This window comes from Tiliqua scincoides, chromosome 12, assembly GCF_035046505.1.
Source record: "Tiliqua scincoides isolate rTilSci1 chromosome 12, rTilSci1.hap2, whole genome shotgun sequence".
Classification (NCBI taxonomy): Eukaryota; Metazoa; Chordata; class Lepidosauria; order Squamata; family Scincidae; genus Tiliqua; species Tiliqua scincoides.
In genome coordinates, this window is record NC_089832.1 from 12,883,176 (window position 1) to 12,907,245 (window position 24,070).

A 24,070-nucleotide genomic window follows, 5' to 3' on the forward strand; every position below is an offset into this window, starting at 1 on the left:
AGTCAAGCCTCACCTCTGCCCTTTAAGCAGCCGGGTGTGCCACACAACAGGGCTCTGCTGTAGCTCTGACTCACGGGAGAGGATTGAATGGCATTCCTTGACATTTTGAGTCCCCCGGTCCTCTCTATTATGTGTCAGTATCGCCCAAATGCAAAACCTCCAGGGATTGACCCCAATGTCCTCTTCCTCTTGTGCCTCCTTGGGGACAAACACCTACCACACTTTTTTTTTTCTCAAGCACTGACACCACTTGCTGCCTTCCTCATGCCTTCCCTGAGCCTCCAGCACTTCTCCCAAATTTCTCCCAAACATCATCCCGGTTTTCAAGTACTGACTTGTCATGAAACAGACGAGTACTGAAGCTTGCTGCACAAGCAGAGCGCAGCCTTTCCAGGTGCAAACGGGAGCCACATTATTTAAAGGAGAAACCTTTGTCCTCAGCCTGAATTTTTAAGAGGGCTTGATCCTTGTGAAAACAGCGCACAATGACTTCACAGAAGTCCCGTTGTGTTCAATGGCTTACTCCCAGGTAAGTGTGTATAAACTGGAACCACGTTTTCCAGACTCACAAAGAGAGTCTGGTCCAACAAGAAGCTGACAGAACATACCAAGAACCAGGTCTACAGAGCTTGCGTCCTGAGTACACTTCTGTACCTCAGTGAGTCGTGGACTCTTCGCTCACAACAGGAGAGGAAACTGAACGCTTTCCACATGCACTGCCTCCGACGCATCACCTGGCAGGACAAAGTTCCAAACAACACAGTCCTGGAACGAGCTGGAATCCCTAGCATGTATGCACTGCTGAAACACAGATGCCTACGTTGGCTTGGTCATGTCGTGAGAATGGATGATGGCTGGATCCCAAAGGATCTCCTGTATGGAGGACTCGTGCAAGGAAAGGGCCCTACAGGTAGACCACAGCTGCAATACAAGGACATCTGCAAGAGGGATCTGAAGGCCTTAGGAGTGGACCTCAATAGGTGGGAAACCCTGGCCTCTGAGCGGCCCGCTTGGAGGCAAGCTGTGCAGCATGGCCTCTTCCAGTTTGAAGACTATGGTTGGCAACCTTCAGTCTCGAAAGACTATGGTATAAGCCTACAGCACCCGGTATTCCCAGGCGGTCTCCCATCCAAGTACTAACCGGGCCTGACCCTGCTTAGCCTCCAAGATCAGATGAGATTGGGCATGTGCAGGGTAACAGTTGCTAGAGACACTTGGCCAACAGGCTGAGGCAAAGAGACAAAGAAGGAAGGCCCATAGCCAGGGAGAAAGACCAGGGACAGACTGCACTTGCTCCCAGCATGGAAGGGATTGTCACTCCCGAATCGGCCTTTTCAGCCACACTAGACGCTGTTCCAGAACCACCATTCATAGCGCGATACCAGTGTCTTTTGAGACTGAAGGTTGCCAACTCTAAATCCTAACCAATCTTCCAGTACTGATACAGCCATAATGCAGCACCAATGTAAGGGAATTAACATCCACTTACCTTGAGGAGGTCTCTGGGACTGCTCCCCCCCCGACCCTGCAGAATGCAGTGCTCGCCCCATTAGCTCTGACCTGGAAAATTGGTTAGGATTGGGCTGTATGGAAAAGAGTGGGTACCCAAACCTCCTTCTGTACAAGATTCTTTCTACATTTTTTATGCAATGGCCAGAAGAATCTATCATGGCTAGAAGAACCCACTTATCGCTACCAGCACAGGGAGCTATCATTAAACTGTCCCAGAACACCCACGTGAGGTCTCTTGTTCCCTTCTTAAAATCCCCTGAAGCTTTGGGCACAATACCTTAGCCGAGCTCTGGTTTAGGTGGTGGATTGAGACCTGGAAGATCCAGGTTCGAATTCCCCCTCAGCCACGAAGCTTCCTGGGTGAACCTTGGGCCAGTCACTTTCTCTCAGCCTCACCTACCTCACAGGGCTGTTGTGAGGACAAAGGAAGGGGAGCAGCTGTGTACACTGCTCTGAGCTCTTTGGAGGAAGGGCGGTATAAGAAAGAAAGAAAGAGAAAGAAAGAGAAAGAGAAAGAGAAAGAGAAAGAAAGAAAGAAAGTTTAAGTGGGTGCAACCCAAACAATCACAGTCTCCCCCTGCTTGTCCCTGCTTCTCTTTCCCACCCCTTCACGCTGGGCCAGCACCACTCAAAGAACCAAGAAGTGGGTGATCAGAAAGTCTAGATCATCATAAGGGAAGCAGCGGTTGCCAACAGCAGAATCCCATCCATTAAAACAGAAGGCCAGGTGTAGGGAACAGAATATCAACAAGAGGTGAAAGACAAGGGCAGAAAAGAATTAAGGACCTGCTGGTTTTCTCAACAGGATTTGGCACCAGTTCATGCTGTGAAGAATGGGTGCTGTAGCCAGCTATAAGCCCTGCCCCATGTAAATGAAGGTAGGGCCACCAGAATTTTAAGTGCCTGATTTCAACACACCTAAACAACCAGCAGAGCTTTCCAATGGCAGAAAAACCACCAAAGCCAGCAGCCTGACAACACTGCTCTGTTGGTACCGCTTCATATCAGTGCTTGGGGAGTGAGCAGCCCAAATGAACACCTTCCATCCTTATTGATCCCTCCAAAATATAAGGTTGCATTTCTTGTTCTTCTGACGCCCCAAGACTTGCTAGCCTTTGATGCTTGCCTGTTGCATTCGGGTTGCGACAGACGGGAGCTTCTGAAATCATACAAGCAGCGACGGGGTGGCCAGGGAAATTCGACCAGACAAATATGCAAGCGGAACGTAGGCAGAGGCCAAGAGGCACTTTGAAGCAGGCAGCCAGCAGGCCTCAGGGAAGGAGACGCGAGGACCAGAGGGGACGAGATGTGGGTGGACAGGAGAAGCAGCTCTCTTGAAAGAGATAACAGAGTGAGGAGTTTCTGCCTGGAGTTATCTGAAGCTCAGGGTTGGGATCTTGGGGGTTGGAGATTCCTATTAAGAGACCATTGCTCACAGGGCTGGTCCATGCATGTGGTCAAATGAAACAGTCACCACAGGTTGCTGATTAGTGGTGAGCACCCATAACCGTCCACCTCCTTTCCTTCACTGCTCACCACTCCCTGGATTGGGAAATGAAGATGGAGACAGAGAGAAAGAGGAAACACAGGAGGAGTGTCCTGCGCTAGAACTCTGGGGAGTGGGAAGAAGAGAGGCTGGCACATCATTGGGTAAGGGGGGGCAGCCCTTGGCATGCCACCTCAGGCATCAGGAGGTCTTGGGTGGGCCCTGTTGTAAGTATTGGGCTCCACTGATGACATCAATCCACCATCCTGGATTAGGGACCAGGGGTTTCAAGTCCCCTCCCCATCACAGACAGAGTCTAGGTTACCACCCCCATGTGCTATTCCCAGTAAAATATGCAAGAAAACCCACCATCAATGAAGAGATTAGTCCTGCCTAGTTTTAGCCCTATAAAATAAAACCCGTGTTTCTCCAGATGTGCGCCTTCCATGGCAGTAAGGAAAGCTTCTAGAAACTAGCTGTTTCACTGTTACCCTGCAGATGCCTGATCTTGTCTGATATCGGAAGCTAAGCAGGGTCAGGCCTGGTTAGTACTTGGATGGGAGACCGCCTGGGAATACCAGGTGCTGTAGGCTTATACCATAGCCTTTCGAGACTGAAGGCTGCCAACCATCTCCCTGTACTGAACATTATCTCCCAATCTCGTCTGATCTCGGAAGCTAAGCAGGGTCAGGCCTGGTTAGTACTTGGATGGGAGACCGCCTGGGAATACCAGGTGCTGTAGGCTTATACCATAGTCTTTCGAGACTGAAGGTTGCCAACCAAGCGGTCCTCAACAGTGTCTCCCCTTTTCAAGAGACTGCAATCCCTACTTAGCCTAACAGGGTTCCAGCCCAAACAGCAGGTGCTGGAAGCCTCAAGATCACCCTTGGCCAATACAGGAATGTTCTACAGGACGAGTATTCTTGCAGTGTCAGGAAGTGCCTTTTACCTTCTCCAGGAATGACACTCTGCTTGCACAGAGCAAGGAGTTCATCACACCAGGCAAATATGGCTCAAGAGTACCACCCCAAGGCCAAACCTGAAGTCACACCCAACAGGCTGAGCAGGAATTTTAAGGGCATTTTCACACAGGAAGTTTAAGGAAGCTGATTTTTATTGAAGATCGCCAATGCATCTTTCCACAAACTCATATTAGGATCCAGCCTGATTATATGGTAGTCATCCCCTCCCCGCATCCTCATGATCGCTGCCATCACTCAGAAGAAACTCAAGAAGTTTAACAGGAAGCTGTAACTGACAAAAGCAGATTCCCTCTAGTGTTGGATCACAATACTAGACAATCTGGTCCCAAGCTGGTCCACTCTTATTTGGGAGTGAGCCCCACCGTCTATAATGAGACCTGCTTCTAACGTGACGTGCATAGGACTGGGATCTAAGATGAACTAGCCAAAGAGCCAAATTCTATGCATGGCTATTCAGAAGGAAGTCCCATTATTGTTCATGGGGCTTACAGCCAGGTAAGTGTGGATAGGATTGCAGCCAAAGAAGCCTGTCTCTCACACAAGGCACTGCCCTTTGAAAAGGCAAGGCTAGTTAAGGCAAGATCACAAGAGTGGTGGCTGATCTAGCTGAAGGTGCTAAGAACCTTCAGGTGCTCTGGGTAGCATTCAGCCATTCACACAGGCGCAGTTCCGTAGTTCCAAACTTCAGCTTCTGAGATGTTCCAGCAAAGATCAGAGCACTGGATGAGAGTCTGGAAGGCAAAAGTACACAGCAGAGGTTCTGTAGATGCCCTCTGGGGTCTCAAAGAGCTACGAGACACGGCGCAGGTGAGGGTAGCTCTCGACAGTCTTCGCCACAGCTTTGTCCAAGCTCACCAGTGGCTTGTAGCCCATGTGCTTTTTGGCTTGCTCGCAGCTGTAGTAGTGGAATGTTCCGGCAAGCGCCACCCGCATGGGCGTAAAGGTGGGATTGACCGTGACAATGGGGCTCAGCAACCACAAGACAAGCGACAGGAGGAGGGCCAAGTAGTAAGCCAGCCAGTAGGGGATGCGGTATTTGGGAGCCTCATAGTTCAGGCCAGTCAGGATACGGGACAAAAATTCCCAGAAGGGAATTGGCTCATCATTTGTGATGTGAAACGCCTGCAAGACACAAAGGCCGGAGGGCAAAAAAGAGAAATTGTCAACTACAGGGGCTAATAAAACAGGAGTTTACTATACCACTTTTAAACCAAGAGTTCTCAACACAATTTGCAGAACAAAGGAATGCAAGACTCGCAATCAGGAGGGGAGACAGGGAAAAATGAAGTGGAAATAAGAATAAAGAGAAATGAATAAGAACATAAGAACAGCCCCACTGGATCAGGCCATAGGCCCATCTAGTTCAGCTTCCTGTATTTCACAGCGGCCCACCAAATGCCCCAAGGAGCACACCAGATAACAAGAAGACCTGCAAGGCTTCCTGGGAATTGTAGTTAAGAACATAAGAACAGCCCCACTGGATCAGGCCATAGGCCCATCTAGTCCATTTAGAAATGGGTTATGTCAGAATGCCAGATGCAAGGGAGGGCACCAGGATGAGGTCTCTTGTTATCTGGTGTGCTCCCTGGGGCATTTGGTGGGCCGCTGTGAGATACAGGAAGCTGGACTAGATGGGCCTATGGCCTGCTCCAGTGGGGCTGTTCTTATGTTCTTAACTACAATTCCCAGGAGGCCTTGCAGGTCTCTTGTGATCTGGTGTGCTCCCTGGGGCATTTGGTGGGCCGCTGTGAGATACAGGAAGCTGGACTAGATGGGCCTATGGCCTGATCCAGTGGGGCTGTTCTTATGTTCATTTCTAAAATCAGGAGGTTGTGCTACACATCATGGCTTGTACCCCGTAATGGATTTTTCCTCCAGAAACTTGTCCAATTCCCTTTTAAAGGCGTCCAAGCCAGACACCATCACCACATCCTGTGGCAAGGAGTTCCACAGACCAACCACACGCTGAGTAAAGAAATATTTTCTTTTGTCTGTTCTAACTCTCCCAACACTCAATTTTAGTGGATGTCCCCAATATATAACACATCCCAACTCACAGCACTATGGATAATAGGGGAGAAGATGGGTGGCCTTCATCCTTGTGTCATCCTCCCCACACTTTGAATGAGAGGGGAACAAAGACAGCACACACAGTAGAGATTCTCTTCCATCCTTGAATTGCCTCTAGAGAGGCAGGACCGCAAGATGGCCTTACCTTTCCACATAGGGGTGAGTCTCTCTGAAGCTGCTCTGCAGCCAGTATGTGGCCGTGGACCACATTCTCCACAAAGGTGAAATCTACCAAGTTCTTTCCGTCACTGCACAGGAGAGAGAAGAGGGCTTCAGATGAATGCCAGAAGCAAGCTCGTAGGCACAGGAGGCAGACGGAGAGGCCCCTGCACTAGTTTGATCTCACATAAGGTGATAACTCTCGGCTCCTTCTCTCCTTGCCCTTGGACCTGCAGCTCAGGGAACTGAACCCCAGTTCTGGTTCATGTTGCAATTGGGAAGACAAAGGCTCCCAAATAGTTTGCGAGACTAGATGCCAACATCAGTATTTGAAAGTCAAAAAGGGAAAGCAAAACCAAGATGGGGGAGTGGTGTACAACAGCTACGGTCTCTAGCAGGCCAAAGGCAATTATCCAACTTTTGCTCAGGTCCTAATTGAACTTTCAAAAACTGACAGAGACAACTCTGCAATTCTGGACTACTCAGCCAGCTTGGCATCAAGGCCTCCACTTAAAAGCAGCTCCCCTTTTGAAAAAAAGGACACAAAATTTAAATGCGATCCTGGAAGCTCTCTGTTCCCAGTCTTAAATTCCCTGCCTTGTTTGATGCTATACTGCTATATACTCAGTGGATAGCAGTAACTTGTTGCTTCTTTCAATAATCTCAACCAATATCCTAAGATTCTTTTTCCCCCCCTAAATCATTGCTACATCCGATACAAAAACATGTATCACAATAATTTCTATTTTTCACATTTTTATACTGCCTTTCCTCAAAAGAGCTCAGGGTGGTGTATATAGTTCCTCTCCTCCTTTCGCCCTCACAACAACCCTGCGAGGCAGGTTGTAAATTACAGAATCCCTATGTGAGGGTCTCATTCCTCGTTCAGAGGCTCCTACACAGCACTGAGTTTGAGAACCAGCGCGTTTTGTAAGGGGACTTGACCTGGCTTACCCAATCAGGAACTTCATCCTGCCGTTCTTGGCAGCCTGGATGAGGATGGGAACGAGCTGTGGATCCCGTGGACCAAATATCCCATGAGGACGAATAGCGACAGTGAAAAAACTCCTCTCCGGATCATTGGCGCTCAGCACCGCCTGCAAAAGAAACAGAGATGTGAAATAGTCCATAGAATAGCTTCCGAAAACATTCCAGAGATCAACAGAAAAGACCATGCCTCCATGACTGCCCCGGCCACCACAGGTTGCCCTGTGGACACAGCTGCATCAGCACTGGAGAGTTGGATAAGACTGGGTCCTAAGAATTTTAAGCATTTATAGGGCACTTTCAGAGTGCTGCAAAGGCATTCCCTGTGGATTTTAACAACTTTGCAGCTCTGATTCAATTGTCATTTAAAAAGAGGAGTGATAACTTAGTCCAACACCAAAGCACACATTAGCACCACAGCACAAGGAGAACATCCTGACCTTCTCCTGCAGAATCTTGGTCTCTGTGTAGTAGTCAATGGGCTTCTTTGCATAGGGGAGATCTTCTGTTCCATCCTTGATGTCCGTGCCCTCAAAGACGACACTGGCGCTGCTGGTCAACACCAGCTTCTACCATGGGATGAGAAAAGAAAGCAAAAGTTTATTCAATATAGAACTCACTAGGCTCTAAAGCAGGAGTGTCCAAACTTTTTGGCATGAGGGTCACATCATCAAATGGCAAGAGTTTTTCAGCTATTCTCAACCACTGTGCTCCAAACTCTCTTTACACACCTGCAGACCTTTCGTGGCACACCAATGGGCCACAGCACACTGTTTGAAAATTGCTATGCTAGAGGCTCACCTAATTCTGCATCCTGTTTACCACAATGGCCAACAGAGAAGCCCACAAGCAGGGCACAGACTGAGATAGACTATGGATAGATAGTAGAGCACAGGAATCTCCACTGAGAGGCCTACTGTTCACAAGTCTGCCCAATCCCATTTAATATCCCAGCTAATATCAGCTGGGATATTAGCTAATAATAGTGGAAATTAAATAGTGGAAATTAATAATTAGTGGAAATTAAAGCCACAAATTACACATTGTGTGAAGTAGTACTTTTTTTAGGAGCCTTTGCTGTGTTCTTTGATGGCATCCATGGGTGGTACAAGGAGTCTCACACCCCCTGGTCCCTCCAGTTCAAACGGTTTCCATGAGAATGGCAACACAACATATGAACCAGAAAGGAAGACAGAAAAAACAAGACATCGGAAACAGATCTCTTATGTGGAATACAGGCCTCTGAAACCCAATGCTCTGAGAACATGTTTCTAGTCATGCTGCACACAAAGGTCGAGCACCTTCCTTTGGTGTCAGATGCCTCAGATGCAAGGGAGGGCACCAGGATGCAGGTCTCTTGTTATCAGGTGTGCTGCCTGGGGCATTTGGTGGGGCCACTGTGAGATACAGGAAGCTGGACTAGATGGGCCTATGGCCTGATCAGGTGGGGCTGTTCTTATGTCGCATCTTGGCAATTTGCCTCTCCACCCTTACCTGGACACCAGCTTCTCGGCAGGCCTCAATGACAACTTTGGTCCCCAAATAATTGACCTTGTAGAAAAGCTCTCTGTTATTGCTGGAAGGGGCTGGCGATGCACAGTGAAAGACCACAGTTACCCCTTGTAGAGCCGGAAGCAGATCCTGGGGACACAGAGAAGAAGATGGTGGGAACTAAGATCCTTACGGGGACCATGACAGTCACAGAATTGGATCTCCTCTGGTGGTGATATCACATCACTGCAAAACGTCTGGGTTGTTGGGTACCTGGAAGTGACTCATGCAGAGCTTCGCTTGGGAGACAAAGCCTCCCACCCAGTTTTCCATGCCTTGGATAAGGAGCGGCAGAGCCACTGCACAGGAACTCCACAAGTCCAACTGGGTGGCTCTGCCATTCCACATCCAGTTTATGGTGACTTGGGCGAGAGACTCTGCAAGCCAGGCTCCACATGGGTCAAGTGAATTCAGCTGGCAGGCCAGATCTAGCCTGCAGGCCGTAGGTTGCCAACCCTTGTTGTAATCTATTCTCAAATCTACAGAGCTAGATCACAAAAGGTCGTTTGCATGCAACAGGTTGGGATGAGGTTCAAACACACAAAACCAGCGGTTGCTTGAACTAGAGACCCAAGAACACCAGGCTGTACCCCATCCACCTTGCCCAATCACCTTAAGAGCAAGTTAAAAAGAGCAAGTTAAATTCTCACAGAGAATGCTGGTCATCGGAATCACCAGCAAGATGACCAATAAGGTCCAGTCTGAGCACAAGATCCAATTGGTACACCTTTGCGCTCAGCTTTGCTTGACCCATACCTCTTTGCTGCAAAGGTCGCCCAGGAAGAACTGGACTTTGCTGTTCTCAAAGCCCTTGCGGATGTCAAACACATTGACAGAGTAGCCCTTCTCCAACAGGTGCTCCACCATGTGCTGACCTAGGAACCCTGAGCCACCTATCACGGTACATTTCTTATTTGCCTGGAAAGACAAATGCAAACAAGGTAAGTGCATGAGTATGTGAAGTTGTCAGACTGAGGTCCATCTAGCTCAGTACTAGATGACACTGATTGGCAGCAGGACTTCAGGCAATGGTTGCTTCCAGCCCTACCTGGAGGGAACAGAACCTGGGACCTTCTGCTAACCAAGTAGGTGATCTATCACTGAGCTATGGTCCCAGATCCCCAATAGGGACAAAGTACAACACCAAGTACATGTGTTTGTACCTGCAGTTGGCTTTAGGGAGTGAGACAAAGGTAAAAATAGGAAGAAGCTCAGCATAGAAGAAAAGACCCACAAACATCCCCTAGAAGCTTTTTATTATTATTATTAAACTAGGCATTTGAACATGCTGATCTGATCTGTCCTGAGGGAGACTGATAAAGTAGGGGAGTCTTCATAGAACGTTAGAGTCGACATTATCTTTGGAGGTCATCTAGTCCAACCCCCAAGCATTAAAAGGGTGTTATAAGATGAAGTTCTGCACTGAGCTATTGCATGGCCAGTTCAAACAGATGCTTTATGGCTCATCAACAAGGGCACTGAAGTCATAGAGCCACTTTGGACAATGCCTTCATTTTTATCCGATCCTTCCTCTGAAAAGCACAGAAAAGTATACACTATCTGCCTTGCTTTGTCACAACAACCTTGTGAGGTAGGTAAGGTGCAGAGGTGAGGGTGGGCCCATGGTCATCCCATAAGCTTTTGTAGTTTCTTTTTAAAGACAGAAAAACAAGCATGAGAGATGTTTGGGGAAAACGAACCGGCTTACCGGTCTCAGTCGCGTGGCCATAATGAGTGGCTACTTCCAAGGGAGCACCAATGGAATGTGTCGAGCCTCTGACTTCTTCCCTGGGTACAAGAAGTACAAGAGGCAAGTAAGAAAAGACCTCTACAGCATGGGCCCAATTCTAGTCTTCGTGTGCTGGTTCACTGCCAGTGTGCACTGTTGCGTATGTGGCGTAAGGCATGTTTGCGGGCCCTAACACCAGTGCTCTGCTGGGGCCAGTACAGTGCTGGCAGGTGCTGGGTTAGCGCCAGTGGAGTGCTGGAGCTCCGCCGCTCCATGGAGGCACAGACTGCCAAGCAGCAGAGGGGTAGGTGGGGTGCGGGGCGGAGGCATTCTGGGATGGGGGAGGCAATGGGAGGGTGTGCCAGGGGAGGGAACAGGATGGGAAGGAAATGGGCCCGGCATAGAAAGCTCCACCGGATGCAGAGCTTCCGTATCGGAGGCTCCATGCTGTGTGAAGATCTTGTGGCAGGGAGTTCCACAGATGACAGCAGCTCCATGCTGCGCAGCAGTCTTGTGGTGGGGAGTCCCACAGAACAAATCGGCTCCATGCAACGTGAAGGTCTTGTGGCAGAGAGTTCCACAGACTCCAGACAGGGCTTTCCAGACAGCCCCAGCTGGGGATGCTGTCAGGGCTGGAAAGAGGGGAATGAATGCAGCTGCTCCCCCCAATGAGTCGCAGCCCCCCCTACGAAAATGGGCACACTCCCTGCTGGGGACCGCCCAAGCAGCTTCCACTCACCTGCGGAACGCACCTCCACTGGAGCCACCAGCGCCTCCCCTCCCAGCACTGACTGCAGCAGCGCACACCTGCAGGCAGGCAGGCCACGCCCACCCGCTCACGTCCTCCAATTCCCGCTCCGCAGACCAGCCGGCTCCTCCCTCCGCGCGCCCCGCCCCTAGGCCGAGGATCTGCCGAGCGCCGCGCCGCCCTCCCATTGGCTCCCTGCTCGGCCAATCCGTGCCCGCCGAGGGGGCGGCTCCGCGGCATGCGCATCCTCTCGCTCAACCAATCGCCGCGCGGTGCGGCCCTCGCGCGCGCGCGCCTGAGCCGATCGGCCAATCGTGGCGAAGCTTGCTCTGGCCCCTCCCCCGGAGCGGAGCGCCGAGCCAATGGGGAGGCGCGATCTTGCCCCGGCGGCCGTTGGCGACGGTTGGGCTCGGCTCTGCCTGTGGGCTGTTGCGGCGGGACCGGAGCGGCTTCGGACGGTCCCAGCCCGGGATGGTCAGTGAGGTGGCGGCCGGGGAGGAGGCGGAGGAGACACCGGCTCTGTGGGGCGGGGCGGAGCACGAAGCCCTCCCCTTGGAGGGAACGCCCCAGAATATGCTAATTTAGGCAAAATGGACCCTCTGGAGGAGGTCACGTGGGCAGCGGGGTGGGGCTTGCCTGCCTCTTCTGAAGGGAAAGCTGTCAAAATGACCCCCCACCCCCTTGCAGAGGCACGTTCGAATCTGCCGTACGCAATCGGGCGTGGCCATTTGCTCAGGGGGCGTGGCCATTTGCTCAGGGGGCGTGGCCTAACTCAGCGGGCGTGGCTATAGCTCAGGGGTGTGGCTACCTCAGGTGGCATGGCAAGAGGTCAGGGATGTTGCTAACTTAGGCATGGCCAGTGGCTAGCTCAGTGGGTGTGGTTATAGTTCAGGAGTGTGGCTAGCTCAGGGGGCGTGTCTATAGTTCAGGGGTGTGGCTATCCCAGGGTGTGTGGTCATAGCTCAGGGGTGTATGGCCATAGCTCATGGGTGTGGCTAAACTCAGGCATGGCCATAATGGGTGTGGCTAGCTCAGGGGGGCGTGACCATAGTTCAAGGGTGTAGCTAACCCTGGTGGTGTGGTCATAGCTCAGGGAGTGGCTAGCTCAGGGGGTGTGGCTTACAGGGGTGTGACCATAGCTCAGGGGCATGGTTATAGCCCTAGGGGAGGAGCCTCAGCATTGCATGCCCCTGGCACAGTCTCCAGGTAGGGCTGGAAAAGACCACAGAGCCTAGGACCCTGGAGGGAGGCTGTTAGTCAGCATCAAACTGGGTGGACCAATGGTCAGACTCAGTGGAAGGCAGCTTCATAACTTAATCTGAGGCATCAGTTGCTTTGTATGCAGGAGGTCCCAGTTTCAGTCCTTGGCGCAGGTAGGGTTGGGAAAAGATCTTCCTCCTGCACACACCCTGAGAGCCCAAAAAGCTGCTGCTAGTACTTGCTGATGATGAACATGAGGGCCCAATCTTATCCAACCTTTAACCACTAGTGCAGCCACAATGCAGCCCCAAGGTAAGGGAACAAATGTTCTCTTACCTTGAGGAGGCCCCATTGATTGCCCCTCCACCACCAAATGCAGCGCACACCGCACTGGCACAGCTGTACCGGCACTGGAAAATTGGATAGGGTTTGGGCCCTAAGAGCCCAAGCCTATGTGTGTCTACTCAGAAGGAAGCCCAATTATAGTCAGTGGGGCTTACTCCCAGCTAAGTGTGGAGAGGATTGTGGCCTAAGGGTTCTTGACCCTGTAAGTGCCAGCTTCTTATTTATATTGCGTTTCTTGCCCTGACAAAAGGCTCTCCAGGCAGCACTTGTGCAATAATAACAGCAATATCAAAATTGCAGTAGAGAATGTTTAAAAACCTCGCCCTGAGGCAGTGGTTCCCAAACTTTCTAGCACCGAGGCCCACTTTTTAAAAGATTTTATTGGGACCCGTCTATGTTTACCAGACCTTTTTTTCTTAAAAAAAAAAAAAAGATCTAGAAAGAAATGTTTTGTTTTTTTATTTATAAGTAATAAAAACAAGCAAAAAGACCCTTGGATGTTTATCTTTCTATATTTACACTTACTGGCAAGCTGAAGGAGCTCAGATCCTTGCAGGGCAGTTAGCAGCTATCTGATTTTTTTAATACCTTCAGGGCTTGAGGCAATTAGTTATCTGATCTTTCCGTCATTCTTACGAAACCCACCAAAAATCAATCTCGACCCACCAGTGGGTCCCAGCCCACAGTTTGAGAACGACTCCCCTACGGCATGCAGTGAGTGTGGTGAGGAAGAGAACAGCCTGACCCTCACTGAGGATGGAGCAGCTGTAGGGAGCTTATCTCCCCCTTGCTCTGCTCTAACAGCAATTGCCTGGGCACTAGATAAGCAAGTCATCAGTCAAAGGACTAAAGAGCGCCTGAATTGTGTTATTGTAACTACCACCACCCCCAGGGCTCATTTAATCAAAAGGGGGCATATTGTTAGCAACCTTCAGTCTTGGAAGACTCTGGTATCGCGCTCTGGATGGTGGTTCTGGAACAGCGTCTAGTGTGGCTGAAAAGGCCGATTCGGGAGTGACAATCCCTTCCACACTGGGAGCAAGTGCAGTCGGTCCCTGGTCTGTCTCCCTGGCTGTGGGCCTTCCTTCTTTGCCTTTTTGCCTCAGACTGTTGGCCAAGTGTCTCTTCAAACTGGGAAAGGCCATGCTGCACAGCCTGCCTCCAAGCTCAGAGGCCAGGGTTTCCCACCTGTTGAGGTCCACTCCTAAGGCCTTCAGACCCCTCTTGCAGATGTCCTTGTATCGCAGCTGTGGTCTACCTGTAGGGTGCTTTCCTTGCACGAGTTCTCCATAGAGGAGATCCTTTGGGATCCGGCCATTATCCATTCTCACAACATGACCGAGCCAACGCAGGCGTCTCTGTTTCAGCAGTGCATACATGCTAGGGATTCCAGCTCGTTCCAGGACTCATCCATTAGCCCCATCCCTGCTTCCTCTCTCTCTGCAATTGTCCATTAGCCCCATCCCTGCTTCCACAATCTCCCTTTCTGCCCCTCCACTCCTACGGGTATATAAATCTACAAGTACATAGATATAGTTTGGGGGCCTCTGGAATGCTTCCTTTGTGGGATACAATAATTTACATAAATACATGAATAAAAACTGGGTAGTTTCAAAGTTGCGATAGCCTTTTTCAGGTGATAGTTTTCAGGAAGCGTATGTAATCATACCCACACAATAAATCTTCTTTAAAGAGTAATTTATTTGTAACTTATTTACTTACAGACTTATTTACTTGTATTTGTATTAGGGGTAAGGGAAAATCAAGAGCATACAAAATGCAAACACGGTAAATTGGATTCCCATCAATTTTGGACAATTTTTCCATTATCTGGAAAATGTTCCTGTTCAGATTTTTGGGGAAAACATAGTTCCTTGGATGTCTGTAGCTGCTGCAGTTCATAATGCTTCTGTCGCATCAGCATAGACCAGTGCTATTCAAACTGGGGTGTCGCGACACCCCAGCATGAGGGCCCTGGTCTCTGCCCCCTTAAGGCAGTGGCGCGATCCCCAGGAGTACCCAGGATCGCGCCGCTCAGGGGGCTGCAGGGACTGGGGTGCACTTACCCAAGCCTCCTGCAGCCTCCCCGGGGTGCGGGGAGCCGGGCATGACTTCTGGCAGAGCTCCCCGCAGCAGGGAAAGTGGATCGCGCCACTGCCTTCTCCCCCCCTGCCCCTGCTGCCTCCTCCCCCCGCCCCTGCAAAGATTTACTGGCTCTCAAACTCTCCCAGAGAGTTTGAGAACCACTGGCATAGACCTTAGTAGTAGATCAAGGGTGACGTGTTTGATCTTTTCACTGTATACCGTGAGAATTTCGGCTTCTTTTTTAAATGCAGTCATGTCCTAAGTGCCAAAGTTATGAAGAAGCAGCTGCAGAAGTAGGCCAGAGCCTACTTTGGGGTCAGGAAGAAAAGGGTGTTTCATCCTCGTTTGACTGCCAGCATCCTACATTAATATAAATTAGTACTGGGGTTCTGAGTCACCTGATGTTCTTGTTTCTGCCTTTGACCCATGTTTTAAGGCTTCCTGCTATAAGAAGACCGCCTTGGTGGCTCCACCTCAGAGGAAAAAGACTGCCCCCAAAACTGAACTCACAGAAGAACAGAAGCAGGAGATTCGGGAAGCATTTGATTTGTTTGATACGGATGGGACTGGGAACATAGATGTTAAAGAACTGAAGGCAAGCTGGGCTCATCTCTTTCTACAGCTGCAGTCCCATGCATTCAAGCTTGGGGCTAAGTCCCATAGAACACAATAGGACATATGTCTGAATAATACGCCTGAATAATCAGACATAGGATGGACCGGTTGGTTACTAAACAGGATGTGTGATTTTGTTCTTGTCTTGGGGGTAATCATCTATGTCTCCTTAGGATTGCTTGCTTACCAGGCCAATGAAGAATTGCATGGGTTGGCCAGCTGTCTTTCCAGGACCTTGGACGTTGTCTGCAGCATAGAATTAGTTCAACAGAACTGTCAGAAGCAGCCCACACTTTCTTTCATCACCATGACTGCCTCTAGCAGTTGACAGTCTTAGTGTTGACCACCAAAGTACAACAAGGGCCCCTCTTACTTCCAAGAGAGACACCAGTAAGGCCTTAGTTTCCTCTCTTCTTTGTCCTAATACAAATAGCTTGTCAGGATGTGAACAGGTCCTTCCTCTTAGATGCCAAAATTTGGCTTCTGTTACTGAATATTTTGGGCCCCAACATTTAGATATCCCCTTTTCCTGTTGAAATGCTAGCCTTTCTTTGTTTTTTACAGGTCGCCATGAGAGCACTTGGTTTTGAACCCAAGAAAGATGAGATCAAGAAAATGATTTTGGACATTGATAAGGAAGGGACTGGAAAGATTAGCTACAATGACTTCTTAGGAGTGATGACCCAGAAAATGGTAGGTTTGATCTTGGGAGTAGCCAAAGAACCTGCCCTTTTGCTGCTCTGTCTGGGGAAAGACTGAGAATGTTGTAGTGTTTGCACCTGAATTTGCCCAAGTTGCAACTGAAATAGTTCTGCCCTGTCATAAGTCTGGAGGTCAGGCTTTGGCTATGGTACCTGTGACAGGGCCAGATTCATGTTCATACATATGCTTGCAAATGGGTCAGGGCAACTTTCAATGTTAATAACACTTCCTTTATCCTCAGGATAGGTAGGCGGTCTTGTCATTCTGCTCAGATTGGTTGTGGAGAGTACAGATTGTACTGCAATTACATTGTAGTGTCATTAGAATATAGTATATCAGCAGGTGAGTAGTTGCGGGGGCAGGGCCTGGGGCAGGGGGGGTTTCCCGACAGTGCCAATTGTAGCATGGTGGGAACTTAAGTGCTTTCTCCCTTACCTGGGGGGTCTTGCTGGCCTCAGGGGGGGCCCAGGAGGCCCACAGCCCCCCTCGGAGGACTCCCCAATGTTTGAAATCGCTCTGTTTGGTGATCAAAGCACACTTCTGGTTTGTGATTGCTGTGTTGTGGTTGCTGGGGCACCCAATACTGGGCTACTCCCCTTAAGGGGGAAGTTTTGGTTCCCAATGGTGGGTCACAATGTGGGTCACAACCCACCACTTTGGGGACCACTGTACTGTATTATATAGTAATACAGTATATTGTATTGTAACTCTTACAAGATTATAAAGTTACAAGTTTATAAACTCTGACAAGTTTACAAAGCCCATCAGTATTATCGCCTTCAAATTATTAGGGGGCTGTGTAATAATGATTTTAAATAACCAGCCCAATCTTTAGCTGCAGGCATCTATTTAATCCTCATATTTTTGTTTGATTTTTGTTTCTTGTATAGGAAAGAACAGATATTTTATATTTTCGGGTGTTGACAGCTCTCATTCTTGATTATAAATGAAATGCAAGAGATGAAATGAAATGGTTATAAATAAAATGTAAAATATGATTTTCCTTCCCCCCCCCCTTCTTTATTAAGGCTGAAAAAGATTCTAAAGAAGAGATTCTGAAAGCCTTCAAACTCTTTGACGACGATGAAACTGGCAAAATCTCTTTTAAAAACCTGAAGCGTGTGGCCAAAGAGCTGGGAGAAAATCTCACTGATGAGGAGCTGCAGGTTTGGAATGAGTGGGAGTTTGTATGTAGTGTTTTTGCCACAGGTTCAGCAGTTCAGTGTGGGGATTCATCAAGCTTGCATTTGTTCAAGAGGCCCTGAATCTGCTGCATCCAGATCCTGTTGCCGATCACACTCAAGCACAACAAGTGCTGTGAGTCTGTTCTTATGCCACAAATTCAAGGAGGTGTTGCTATGGGTCAGAATAGCTGCTTTATTTACAAAAGGGGCCATGTTTTTATCCCTGGTGTCTCCAGGTAGGCCTAACCTGAGATCCTTGCCCAAAACTCTGGAGAGCTATGTGTAGACAGTATAGGATAGACCTATTGATCTAACTTGATATCAGGTTAAGGTGTGTTCTTATGTATGCCCTGATACCTTTACAGCGTCTCCAGGTTCTCCAGGTACTGGAAGCCTGCAGCAAGGAAGGGCTCTTGTGTTTATGCTTTGCTTGTAGACTCCATGGAGCCATCTGGTAGGCTTCTCTGGGAAGCTGGGCTGGAGCAGCTTGTGGTTTGAGCCAACAGAACCCTTACAGATGTAATTTTTGAAAGAGGTTGGGCTGTTCTTCCACACCTTGGAACTTTTGGGGATCCCATTTCTTTGTCTGTCAAAAAGATTGTTAAAGTATCCCTCAGAAACTGCCTGGCACACTCAGGCATGACTGCGCCTCATTGAAGAAGCCAGCAGAGTTTCTACCCAAAGAAGCACTTTATAGACTGGTAAAAGACTGAATACAAAGTAGGAACACAACAGATAGCTTTTCAGTGGAGAGAAGGAAGCCATAAGATTCTACAACAATCTATTCAGATGGTATGCAGTTGAACTTGTATGTAAATGATCTGGAGCCAGGTGTTTATCTAGTTAACAAAGTGTGTTTGTTAACAGCAAATTGCTCAGGCTGCTACAAAAACAGGCAGATTGTGGTGTGGTCTGAAAAGAATCTTCCCAAACTAGGTAACTAGATTCTCAGGCTGGCTGGCAGGTGAAAGTTAATCTTTACAAAAACCGATGCACATTGGGTTTGAAAGGTATAAGGTGACAGTCCTTTTGGAAACTTCTCTGAAGAAAACCATGCCCTTCTCTACTAGAGGTGCGAGGTTTGCCCTTGGGGCTGGAATTCTTGGGTTTGATTCTTGGGCAACTTGTGCAGCAGGGAGAAAGACCATGCCCATTGGGGAAGGACTGTGGCTCAGGGATCCCCCACGTTCTGTGCATGCAGAAGGTCCCCGATTCAGGCCCTGGTAAATTCAGCCCCTTGTCTGAAATTCTGGAGAGTTTCTGCCATACACTGAAAATGATACCAAACTGGACCAATGTTCTCATTCAGTATAAGACCGTGTCCTATCTTCCCAGAGATGCAATTTAGCTCACCTTCTGATTCCTCATCCTGCTCCAGGAAATGATCGACGAAGCCGATCGGGATGGGGACGGGGAGGTCAACGAGCAGGAGTTCTTGCGAATCATGAAGAAAACCAGCCTCTACTGAGATGCTCGGGGTGCCTTCTGTGCGTTTCGTGAAGTCCCATTGTCGACTGAGCTCAGCCTGCCTGTTTTGAAGGGATGAGCAGCTGCCCAGATCTCACCAGCTCCAAGGTCCCTCATTGTGGGTTTTTTTTCTTTTTCACCCCATGGTATCTGTTACCTCCTCTCCCTTGGCCACATTTCCAAGTATTGCTTTCCAACACATATTTTATATTTGCAACATGAGGTGGCCTTTGTGGTTAAGCTGCCCTTTCCAGGAGGATGGCATGCTCGCTTGATGAGTGCACCAGGGCTTAAGCAAAAAGATATTTTTGCCAGGGATAATTTTAATCTGAGAAGCAAAGACACTTCTTTCTAAAAACTGTTGTCAAACAAATTTGAAGTTTTAGTCTTCTGGCACTTAGTCCTTGTCAAAGTCCAAGGATGCCAAAGAGTGGACGACTCCTGCTCAGCTCTGGTTCCGGGCCCACCTTGATGGTTCTGTCTGCCTTCCAAGTTCTGGATTCTGGACATTGAGGTGAAAAACGCAGTAATTTAAGCCTTTATTTTCAAACCAACAAGACTTCTTTGCCTTCACGCCTTTTCTTCGCAAAGCATTGAATGTAAATTGGTGTGTTTTTTAATGCCTGTACCATCTAGAAGCTGTCTGTAAGAGCCTTTTTTTGGTTTGCTTTTGTTAAATGCTCATGGTTTGTGTTGTTAATTATGAAATGACAAGATGACGTCAAACTGTTCATTGCAGCCATGTGGTCCATATCTTTCATTATGTGAGCAGGTTTTTCAGGGGGGGGGAGGAATCTCTTGTGCATTGAGCTATCACTGATGCTGTTTACACTGACGTGCACCACAGCTTCCTCCTGTAGTATACATTGTATCGTGATTCTGTCAGTACAATGGTGGGTAAACCACCACTCTGTGGGAGAGAGGGTGAGGATTGAGTGCTGATTATGGTAGGGGTTGCAAATGATGGCCCCTCAGCAAAATTTAGTCGTGATAGATGCTACCAGGTCTCTCCATTGCCAGTATAGATTCTAAAGAGCTGTGAAGAATATGATGACTGTAGTTTAAAAAAAAAATACCCTACAGGAAGGGTACTCCACTTTATAGGGAGGGAGTTTGTGACCCTCCAAAAAAATGAGTTGCTGTCCAAGGGTTTGATTGCTATTCCAGTATTGCAGTAGGATTACATGATGGTCAATGTGTGCTAATGCTTTTGGAAAGCAAGAAAGCTTTACCACAAGTGAGGCAAAGCTTGGTATCTCCTGGCATTATTACCGGAAACAGGTGAAAGTGCCCTGATCCGTTGCACCAAAGCAACAAAACTGAACAGTGTTTCCATACCACACTGATATGCTGACTCAAGGTCCATTGACACACCTTCAACCTCAGCAGTTCCAGCTGACAGTATGGAGGTGATAGGCAAGATCTAACAGGGTTTGGCTACGCAGGCAGAGTGCTAGACATGTTGATGGTGTTCCCATGCCAGTTCACCAAGAAGGCATATGGTCCAACTTGGAAAGCCATCTTAAAGTGATGTACTGCTAAAAGAGTCTCTGAGAGAGCTTGTCATTGCCCGAATTCTAGAATTTCTACAGGAGGGATTGGAGGAGGGTGTAGATACAAGCACTCCCTGTAGTCAGATGGTAGCTGTGACAGGAATCCTGGGGGCAGAATTATTGCATGTACATATCAGGCGTTTTCTAAAACAGGGTGGCAGTTTTAAATATGAAATTTTAACAGTGTGTCACTTCCACACAAGGGTAGTTTGTTAGAGCGGGGACAGGAAGGGTCCTACGAATGGATAAGATGCCGAGGAAAGCCTGCACCATTTTGCTTGGGGGTTTTCCTAAAATAAGGAAATCTAATGCAGCTTATCCCGGCAAGGGCCAGGAATAACTGCTGTTAACTGTGACAGCCTAAGCCAGTGTCCTTGCTGCTGATGTTGCCACAGTTTTGCAAAGTGGATTTCCGAGATTGGGCTGCATGTTCAGGAACACTCAAAAGATGTCTCTGTTCAGTGAGTTGTGATCTCTGAGAATGCTTATTACATTCCTAACAAATGGATACTTCCTACCCAGTCTTCCCACTCCACATTCTTATGACCAGATCACCTTTGTTGGTCATCTGATTCCAGAAGTCATTCTCTTTGGTTCACTAAGATCTTCTTGCATCTAGGTCTTCTGCAATGTACGTAATATTTTCCTACAAGATTTCTTCCATGACAGCAACAAAAAAAGAGTCCAGGAAGCATGATACAAAAGCTTGGAGCAAGGAGCTTTGGAAATACTGTAATTATCAGCCTGACTTTGACCTTTGGTCAACTAGCATGCAAACACAAGAAAGGGGGTGTCTCTTCTGCACAGCAGTGATCAGGTGTGCGACCCAGGGGTGACAGAAAGGCAGGCGTTTGATTTAAACCTGTAAAAGCCAAGACATAAATCTCAGCATCAGAGATGAATATCCCCCTTGTCGCTGCAGTCGTCTGAGGGGTTGGTTGCCAGGAATATCAAGGTTCATGTTTTCATTTCCACTGAAAAACAGTAAATCACACACGTACCCCTATATGGATTTTTTTTTTTCATTCCACTCAAATGTAGATTTGGATTGCCCATGGCTGCAAGCCCAAGCTTAGGCAGCAGACCACAACAGAGATAAGAGCAATTCCAGTGGCAGCACAGGTTGTGGATATGTCCACAGGCTGGGGTGTAAGTACTTGTGCAAGACTTAGTGCAATAGGAGTCATCACGACTGTACCAGAATAACTGTGATGTGTAAAAAACTTAGGTGGGTTTGCTCAATCCCTGACTCCTCAACTCTATACTGTGAGTCATGTGAGGGGTGGGGATTTTAACTCTAGAAGCAGGTAGGCCCTGCAAACCATTTAGAGCTCATGGAGAGGCATTACTTGTTTGCATCTACGGTGCACAGAAACCCTGGAATGGATGTGTGAAAATTCTCCTGCAAAACTGCTTAATCCTAAATTAATAGAGGTGTATCTCTTAATACAGGTGGTTTCCCTACTCTGGGTTAGGGTACAGACACATTGATTAGACCTCTCTGAAAAAGGAATGATACAGGCAAAGGGAGGTTTATAGGAAGAGATCAAGCAGGAACCCAAACAACAACCCCCAAAATTCTGATGTGGATCTGAAAAGTCCACAAGAAATCCATTCCTGTTCTTGCAAGAGATGGTTTGGGAACGGAGATCTGGTTGGGGTCCACGTCAAGTTTGTTTGTGAGACAAGAGCAGCAGGCCAGCTGAAAGGAAGTTCATCTCTTTGTCACCCCAGCTATTCACACAGCTGGAGAATCCAAGAACTTGTCAGATGCCCTCAGCAGAGCAGGAGGCAAGACAGTAGCCCACAAATTAAACCTCAGCACCAATGGCTTCCATTCTACAATTCACTACTGGGTCTCCCTGCTGTGAACTTATTTGCAAGTAGACTCAATGCCAAGTGTCAAACTTTGAGACAGTCATAATGCCCAGTCTATGGGGGACACATTTTGAGTCCCTCGAAAAGGGATCATGTTCTGTGCATTTCCCTCCTTCCCACTAATATTCACGGTCCAACAGGGTATGCAAGCTGAACCCATTCCTTCCCATTTCTTGCATATCAACAGGATATGCAAGCTTAACCCATTTCTGCCCAGCTCACAAGTATGCACATGTAGTCCCAGTCCAATATGCAACATTGGTCAGAAATGGCTTGACACCACCTGCATTCTGGATTGCAGACTTGACCAAGACAGATATGATTTTCCCTCTGCTCCTGACGGCAAGGGGTGAGTATCTTCACCTTCCTTCATACCTAAATCTCCTATCCGAGAATCAAAACTGAATACAATACCACAAGCTTGAAACACTGGAGCTGATGGGGTGGAGGATCCAACATTAGTTGGCATCAAGGGGAAGCCAAAGAATATCCTACAATCCTGTACCTACTTCCCTGGGAGAAGGTCCCATTGAATACAATGGGACTTATTTCTGAATAGATGCCCATAGGATTGTGGGGTGAGTGCAGCATTAATTTCAGAAATTCTCAGATGGAAACTGGAATTCAGGAGGAGTGATACTCAGGGCAGAGCAGATCCACGAAAAAGAACGGGAAATTTTATCAGCAGCTGAAATATCCTTGTGCGTTCAACAATTTGAAATGCCTTCTGTTTTATAAAGAGAATGAGGATTCCAGTGAAAATGAAACTGGTAGCACTTAAGCTTCTTAGAAGCACGTGACCCAATTCTAGAACAGAGGAAGCACAATCCCCATAAAAAAAAGTGTGTGTATTCTCAGGCACTAATCATCACATGCATGTTGGCAACCTTCAGTCTTGAAAGACTCTGGTATCGCGCTCTGAAAGGTGGTTCTGGCACAGCGTCTAGTGTGGCTGAAAAGGCCAATTCAGGAGTGACAATCCCTTCCACACTGGGAGCAAGTGCAGTCTGTCCCTGGTCTGTCTCCCTGGCTATGGGCCTTCCTTCTTTGCCTCTTTGCCTCAGTCTGTTGGACAAGTGTCTCTTCAAACTGGGAAAGGCCATGCTGCACAGCCTGCCTCCAAGCGGGCCGCTCAGAGGCCAGGGTTTCCCACCTGTTGAGGTCCACTCCTAAGGCCTTCAGATCCCTCTTGCAGATGTCCTTGTATCGCAGCTGTGGTCTACCTGTAGGGCGCTTTCCTTGCACGAGTTCTCCATAGAGGAGATCCTTTGGGATCTGGCCATCATCCATTCTTAAGACATGACTGAGTCAACGCAGGTCTTCACAGACACTCAGGATTCAGAGATGTGGCAAGGATGATCAGAGGACTGGAGGACAAGTCCTCTGAGAAAAGGTCGAGAGATCCTGGTATATAGAGATGTCTGAGACGGGATACGATAACACTCTTCAAATACTCGCAGGGCTGTCATATGGAAAACAACCACGGAAAACAACCAACATATGGAAAACAACTAACCCATTTGTTCTCAACTACCTCTGAGAGTAGAACTAGATCCACTGGGTTCCAACTGCAAGAGAGAAATGTTGGTTGGACATCAGGAAGAAATTTTTGGTGACCAGGGCAGTTCAGCAGTGGGCAGATTGCTGAGGGAGGCGACGGAGGCTTCCTCACTTCAAGCAGAGGCTTGACAGGCATCTGTAGGAGATGCTCTGGGAAGATTTCCTGCTGAAGGCAAGAGGTTGGATTAGATGACCTTGTGGGTCCCCTCCAATACTACGATTCTGAGATCTTTTTACAGCTAATAGGAAGAAGCAG

General features: G+C 48.3%; 2 protein-coding genes and 2 pseudogenes across 2 annotated transcripts; 2 read left to right on the forward strand and 2 right to left on the reverse strand.

Moving 5' to 3' along the window:
• Window positions 1–1,092: 1,092 nt before the first annotated feature.
• LOC136663548 (5S ribosomal RNA) lies at window positions 1,093–1,212 on the reverse strand (annotated as a pseudogene).
• A 2,408-nt stretch (window positions 1,213–3,620) lies between these two features.
• LOC136663475 (5S ribosomal RNA) lies at window positions 3,621–3,743 on the forward strand (annotated as a pseudogene).
• Window positions 3,744–4,144: 401 nt separating this feature from the next.
• NSDHL (NAD(P) dependent steroid dehydrogenase-like) lies at window positions 4,145–10,532 on the reverse strand. Its single transcript, XM_066640117.1, has 7 exons — window positions 10,457–10,532; window positions 9,505–9,666; window positions 8,692–8,838; window positions 7,638–7,766; window positions 7,165–7,307; window positions 6,197–6,299; window positions 4,145–5,103 (listed from the first exon to the last, which is right to left on the reverse strand). Exons 1-7 carry the CDS (start codon window positions 10,475–10,477, stop codon window positions 4,771–4,773), a joined length of 1,038 nt encoding a protein of 345 aa, XP_066496214.1. The 5' UTR covers window positions 10,478–10,532; the 3' UTR covers window positions 4,145–4,770.
• Window positions 10,533–11,580: 1,048 nt separating this feature from the next.
• CETN2 (centrin 2) lies at window positions 11,581–19,554 on the forward strand. Its single transcript, XM_066639988.1, has 5 exons — window positions 11,581–11,699; window positions 15,292–15,450; window positions 16,035–16,163; window positions 17,201–17,338; window positions 18,735–19,554. Exons 1-5 carry the CDS (start codon window positions 11,697–11,699, stop codon window positions 18,822–18,824), a joined length of 519 nt encoding a protein of 172 aa, XP_066496085.1. The 5' UTR covers window positions 11,581–11,696; the 3' UTR covers window positions 18,825–19,554.
• Window positions 19,555–24,070: the final 4,516 nt, after the last annotated feature.

Bases quoted from the DNA above. Each gene is read 5' to 3' on its own strand.
- CETN2 (XM_066639988.1), top strand. The intron at 15,451-16,034 runs GCAAGCTGGGCT...TGTTTTTTACAG, and splicing joins TAGATGTTAAAGAACTGAAG to GTCGCCATGAGAGCACTTGG. The intron at 17,339-18,734 runs GTTTGGAATGAG...ATCCTGCTCCAG, and splicing joins TCACTGATGAGGAGCTGCAG to GAAATGATCGACGAAGCCGA.
- NSDHL (XM_066640117.1), bottom strand. From the start codon at position 10,477: ATGGCCACGCGACTGAGACCG. The intron at 9,667-10,456 runs GTAAGCCGGTTC...TTGTCTTTCCAG, and splicing joins TGGCCACGCGACTGAGACCG to GCAAATAAGAAATGTACCGT. The intron at 7,308-7,637 runs GTCAGGATGTTC...TTTCTTTTGCAG, and splicing joins CCAAGATTCTGCAGGAGAAG to GCGGTGCTGAGCGCCAATGA.